We start from the raw sequence: 6679 nt of genomic DNA, 5'->3' as shown, positions 1-6679 counted from the left end.
TACATTCAGAGCTGGCTCTCTCTCCCCTTTAGACGCATCCCTTTACAACAGGGGTGTTGAACCTCTTTCAGCCTGAGGGCCGGATTCTGTTTCAGAGATGCTCTCGGGGGGGGGGGGGTCATTCCAGTGGTGGGCAGGGCTGAAGGCAAAACGGATGGGGCTCAAAATACCAGCCTATCTTAGCTTAAAGCTCTTCCTTCCAGTAATTAAGCCTTAGGAGAGGCATTTCAGCCTTGTATAATGGAGAGAGAAAAACATGCAAAAGACAGGAAACCACCCATCAAACATAACTGGTGTAAGCAGGAGTGGAATGTTTAATGGAAAGATTAATGTGTAATGTTGACAGAATTACATATCCTGTACAGCAACAGAGCTAAATGTAGCAATCTAAAAGTACAATTGTTCCAGAACGTGCTGCTATTTCAAACCCGTCCTCAGCTGGCCCTCCACATAATACAAAAATCATAAGAACATCAGCCTGTGGGTTACACATACAAGAGAAATATGATTGTTTGGTTATTACTCTGGAATCTACTGGAATTCCTGCAGTGAACCCACTGCCAGGCAAAAATAATGAAACTTCATTGAAAGATCTCTACATCCACAAGCAAATCCCTTCTCTTTTGGTGAATCTGGAAAGATCACAGCTGCCTCTCTTTGAATCCAGAATCAGTGTGCTCACACGCATTGAAGCAGACTCAACTCCACACACCACATATAAAATACATCAGGAAAGACCCACTCCCATTATCATTCTAAAAACCCTGAATATGAGAACTACAGGGCGATTGAGGTGCGCTAGGGGAAAACAGTATTATTTATGGGTGCAGTCCTATGTGAACCGCTGAGGGATTTTATTATAGTCAGCAGTATACAAGTGTCACAAATAAATCTCTGGGAAGCCTCTGAATACCACTTGCTGGTATTGCACTAACATCCTATTGTGGGCTCCCCATAGGCATCTGGTTGGCCACTGCGGGAACTGAATGCTGCATATCACAATGCTGACCCTTGATCTGATCCAGCATAGCTCTTCTTATGTCCTGAAGGCAACCTAGTGGCCTTAAGAACATGATAGGATATTGTGGAGAGAGAGGTCTGCAGTCAGAGGAGGAAATCCAGTGCCAGAGGCCTCCTTGTTGCAGAAACAGAAGCCTCCACTGCTGTTGCCCCTCCACCATTGGCACGCCAACGGTTGTAGGGTTAAAACACGTGTATGCCGGGGACAGATCGAGGGAGGCCTTGGATCTAAAGCCCCATGGCATGTCCCCCAAAACGGGGGGAGCAGTATCCAGCTGTTGATTTCATTTCAAGGACACAGAGGAAGCTAGGCTAAAAAGACAACCCGAGGTAAGTGTTTTGTGGTTGTGTTGATCCAGCCGAAGTCTCTGAATTTTGCAGAGTTTGACACAACAAATAGTTCCTAGTTAAGCGCTGAAATATCTCAGATTGTTCTGCTGTTCCCATAATACATATTACGGGAGCAGCATAGAATTTCATGTAAGTGTCATTCACACAATAATAGAAGCTCTCAAATAGTTTGACACTCAGAGAAAATGTACTCTCTTCTCACTGACTCCCCCCCTGCCACCCAACTGACTCAAAGCTGATTCTGTGATCATCTCTGTTGCCCCACAAATTTCCCCTTCTGAAAACAAACCCTCAGTAACCTCCTCATGGCCCCATGCATCTCACTGTTCCTTAGGCTATATATGAAAGGATTGAGCATAGGAATGACAACAGTGTAGAATACAGATGCCACACCCAAACGAGATCCAGAGTAAGTGGATGATGGACGAATGTAAGTGCCTATCAGAGTGCCGTAGAACAAAGCCACTGTGGTGAGGTGGGCGCTGCAAGTGGAGAAAGCCTTGTATTTCCCAGAGGCTGATGGGACTTTCAAAACTTTGAACACAATGAAGATGTAGGACAGGAGGATGAGCATGAGGGGTCCAAGAAGAGCTGCAGTACCTTCACTGACAAGCAGCATTTCAACAGATGAGGTGTCTGAGCAGGAGAGCTGGAGTAAAGGGTGGACGTCGCAGAAGAAGTGGGGGATTTCTTGGGAAGCACAAAAGGAAAAATCAGATATGGAAAGAACATACAACAGGGAGTGGACATGAGCCAGGAGCCAAGATCCAGCAGCCAACAATAGGCAGCGCTTGTAGCTCATTATTGTAGTGTAATGTAGCGGGCGGCAGATGGCTACATAGCGATCGTATGCCATGGAGGCCAACAGGAAGTTATCTGTTGTGCAAAAGACCACAAAGAAATACATCTGGGTCAGACATCCACTGTAGGATATAGTGTTTGCCTGAGACGCTAAGACCTGCAGCATTTTGGGCACCGTGGTGGAAGTAAATCCCAAATCAGCCAATGACAGGTGGCTGAGGAAGAAGTACATGGGGGCATGGAAGAGGCTGCTGTTGGAGCAGATCAGCAAGATGATCAAGAGGTTCCCCAGCAGGCTAAGTAGGTACATGGAGAGGAAGATGGGGAAGAGAAGTCCCTGGAACTCTGGTGAGGAGGAGAGACCCAGGAGGATGAATCCAGCAAAGGCGGTGTGGTTCTCCTGCTCCTTTTCCATGGCTCAGCTGGGAATGTGAATCTGGTGGGTGGGAACACATTCTTGTCTATGCATCAGTCAGATATTACATCTAGATACAAAAATGATAAATCAGCTTGAGTGGGAGAAGAAGTACACTGGACATGACAGAATTTGCAATGAGTAATTTTAGTTTTCGTAGGCATCCAGTTAATTTTCTATATCCCCAAATGAAAAATCATTCATTCATCTTCTTATGTACCTGAAAAGGATCAAGGCTTGCATAAATTTTTCTAAGTACACTCATTAGGGAGGAGGAGGAGGGTTGTACTGGGGAAGGTTCACATTGGGTACTTGGTACCCAGCTTTTTGAAGCATCATTGGAGTGATGCCCTATCTGTGGTCAGGCTTGTATTGTTTTCCCTACAGTTTCACTCCTGAACTTCCATTTTTAAAACCCAGCTTTGGAATTCTGGTAATTCATAGTAAATCAGAACATAATCCGAAAGACATGCTACTTTAAAGATGAAAGTTAGTGCAAATCTCTCCAACTTAGGGAGGAAGTTGGCTTGTCTGAACCCAGAGAAAAATTTGCCTCTGCACACATTGGCGAATTCTAATTTTGCAACTATCACTCTAGGTGGCAAAAGGACCTGCTCTCTTATTCGCGTTCAGATATGTTACCATTTCATAGCAATTTGAAACATCAGTTCTGGGAGATTCTGAAAGCCTGATAGCCAATGACAAACAGGGACCAAAAAAGACGTGCAGTTAATCATTTGAGAGCCACTGAAACAGACCTTAAACCAGAGAGGAGCCGTCCCCAACCCAATGCTCCTCCAGATGTATTGGACTACAACTTACATTATCCCCAGCAATCATTGCCCATGAGGCTGCTTAACTCTTTACATAGCAGGCCCCTTTTCAACTCAAAATCATCATCTCCAAGCTGCTTTTCCCCGACAAAGAAAGATACAGAGTTCTTCCCCCGTTGCTGTATCTCCTTCTCCCATCTTGTGAAAAGCTGTAGGGGGTGGTTATTTGAGCTTTAAAAATGACTCAAGGGAGAAAACAATTATGTACCCTCTTCCCAGCAGTCCTTCTTTCAGCTCAGCCTGCTTCTGGATGAAATTAGTGTTAAGGGAAGAAGTGCAAAACTCTGTATAATGGATAGATTGAGACACGGAGAACTAGAAAAATGGAGAATGAAACAGGGATGGATGAATCTGTCCCTTGTGCTTTCTCTGATATTAGCTTCACTTTCTCCCACATTCAAATGTTTTAATATCAAGTCCTCTCCATCCTGTTTATGAAGACATTTGTGAATTTTGGTCAGTACCTATCCAACAAATGAACCAAACAAAACTCTTGCCCATCCCTAGAATCAAATGCTAGGTATCCATAGGATACAGCTGAAAACGATACCGTACCTCTACTGGAACTCAAAGACTTTGGAGCCACCACTGAGAACAGATTCCTTCATTGGGGAAGATCATTCTGTAAATGCTCATTTGGTTCCAAGAACAAAGACTCATTGCTTTGGCTAAAGCAGATGTACCCAGCCAATGGCTGAGAGGAGGGTGTGTGTGTTGCAATGAGAGGGGGAGAATTTCCGTGAGCTGGACTGTGGTTCCCCAAGGAGGGACGCAGCAGAAGAAAGCGGCTCTCCAGGGAACTAGTTAACCAAGGATGGGAGCTGTTCTGGAGGTTTGGGGGCATGAAGGCCCCAGAACAATTGTGCAGCCAGCTGATTTCCCAGCCCAGCATCTTCTGGAACTGGTGGGAGAAAGCAATTAAACCAAGAGGCAAAGATTCTATCACCTTGCTAGGATGGGTTGTCCAGTAGAAATTTTAACTCCCCAAATGAGAAACATTCTCAACTGGCCAAAGTTTTCCATTTCCCTACTGTAATTTTGAATTTGAAATTTAAATTGACATTCTGGCTATGAAATATTTACCACATTCAAATATTATCTATCACCACATATTAACAATTAAATAATGTCAAATAACCACGACTGAAATAAAACATTGTCCTAAAATAGGACAACTAGAGCTCCCAGAGATGGACAATGCCAAGAAACCACCCATGTCAAGGGAGTCTTGGCCCTTGGGGAAGATGATCACTGGTCCATCCCCACAGGAGGAGGGGAGTTCCACCTCTGAGGCAAAGGCTGGGTGGCAACCGAACCCCCAAGAGTGTTGTTGCCTCAAGAGACAGGCCAGTAGGGCTCCTTTGAGAAGAAATGCCCAGTTACAAAGGAGCCCTACTGGCTCAAGAGGAAAGGACATCTCAAGAACAAGACCCTCCGCATGAGCAAGACTTTTGCCAGAGGGCCTGCAATGAAGTACAGCTGAACCCTGGTTGGTGGGGCTGTGGAAGCTCTTCAGATTCAGTCTAGCCATTGCTGGAACAAAGTCTTACCTCAGCTCTTAGTGCCTTATATCATGTTTTCCTGAACTTGCCTTGTGATTGAACCTCCATGCTACTGAATTCTCGACTCCTGCTAGACTCTGCCTTTTAGACTAAGTTTCTGTTTGATGGCTCTTTCATGTTTAGACCTTGGCTATGCCTCAGACTTCCCTCTTTGAAACCACCCGCTTGACTGGTAACACTGTGCTCTTGACCCTTGCCTGTTTACTGACCTGCTCTTGAACTTGCCCCTTAGTTTGCCCTAATGCTGGGCCTGATCTAGCCATAGCAGGACAACAGCAGGCATAAAATATTTAGTTAATTGTCAGGATCCTCTCCCTCTGGCCCCATGGAGGCATAGCTATCCAGATCAGAAGGACTTGTGACACAAAAAGTGGAGGTTCTGGAGCCAAACCAAGTCCCAACACTGAATTTGGAGGCCCTCGAGCCAAAGACACCCTCCCTCTCCAAACTGGAATCCTAAGAGACAGCACACTCTGAGGAACTGGTCTCCCCTGTGCTGAAGGCCTCACCTTCACTAGTACCTGCTTGGCAGTGCAGGCAATGCACTCAGAAGGAAATGACAGAGAAGAGGCAGAATGGCAAGTTCCAGGCCAGAAGACCACCCCTTTGGAGGCCCTGGAGCTGTCTAGGGTCCTGCAACTGTAGCCTGCTATGTCCATGCCACGTATGCCACGTATTCTTACACCACCCACCAACACCCCCTCGTGCACCACAGGCTTGCTGCTAACAGGACAGGATAGTTCCTATTTAGCAAATGTTTCAGTATCCAGAGAAAATTTGGGGAATATTCAATATCCAAATTGGCACAGGAGAATGTTGATGATAACGTTTAGGAGCAAAGTCATCTCAGCTATAACTAAGGGCCTGTTCAGACATCACGCTAAGCCATGGTGGTTGTGGAATTTCCAGTAACTACGGTGGCTTAGTGTGTTGTGTGTGGAGAGAAAACCATGTTTTGCATGGTTACTAAGCCACCCCAGGGATAAGGGCCCCCGGGGAAGCTTACCATGTCATCCGTTGGGTTCCCTGGTGGCTTAAACAGGCTCCGGAGGACTTCCAGGCCGCAACCATAGAGTCTGCCAGCTAGAACGTTCACTACTGTGGGTGATGCTCTAGCCACCGTGGACTTTCTCTGTGGTTACGTGGCCATTCGGGACGCTGGAGCAGCTGCCAGGAGACCGTTTTCACCATGCAGGACACCAGTATGTGCCCTAATCACTCAGGTAAGCTTGCCTGGTAACCACGGAGGGGGCGGTAGCAGAACCACACGGCACCGCGTGGTTCCCGGTTGTCTGATAGGCCCCCGTATCATGGTTTCACTAACCCGCCCTCCTCCATAGTTACCATAACCACCCTCCCCCCATGCGCCTGTGAATAGGCCCTAAGGGTGTTCGTGCAACAATCAGTTGCCTTTTAGCACATGTATTTCAAATGCTTCAGTTCAACAGGTGTCTGCCAAAATCCAAAACCTTCCTTCCTCAGAAGTGCAATCATGGTTACACTGACAGAGGCGTGTATATTTTATGTGGGACTGATGGGTAGTACCTGTGGCATTACTCACAATGAGACAAATCTGTGTCCCTATAAATGCTTGTGCAGCCCTAGAACTCTTTTTAAAATGATGTTGATATATACGTTTGGTAATGTGTGAGTGTTGAGTGTTGAAGGACATGTGCTGTCATAGCCCATTAAAAAAG

At 46.1% G+C, this 6679-nt stretch overlaps 1 protein-coding gene across 1 annotated transcript; it reads right to left on the bottom strand.

The window, feature by feature from the left end:
- Positions 1-292: 292 nt before the first annotated feature.
- Positions 293-6033, bottom strand: LOC146353345 (olfactory receptor 1L4-like). Its single transcript, XM_084832222.1, has 2 exons — positions 5989-6033; positions 293-2657 (listed from the first exon to the last, which is right to left on the bottom strand). The coding sequence occupies exon 2, from the start codon at positions 2585-2587 to the stop codon at positions 1619-1621; it is 969 nt and encodes a 322-aa protein (XP_084688348.1). The 5' UTR covers positions 2588-2657; positions 5989-6033; the 3' UTR covers positions 293-1618.
- Between the last annotated feature and the right edge of the window lie 646 nt (positions 6034-6679).

The sequence above is a fragment of the Heloderma suspectum genome, chromosome 2 (genome assembly GCF_057233095.1).
Source record: "Heloderma suspectum isolate Gila_16-S chromosome 2, 16-S_ref, whole genome shotgun sequence".
In the NCBI taxonomy this organism is placed as follows: domain Eukaryota; kingdom Metazoa; phylum Chordata; class Lepidosauria; order Squamata; family Helodermatidae; genus Heloderma; species Heloderma suspectum.
This window is presented reverse-complemented; position numbering and strand designations above follow the sequence as displayed.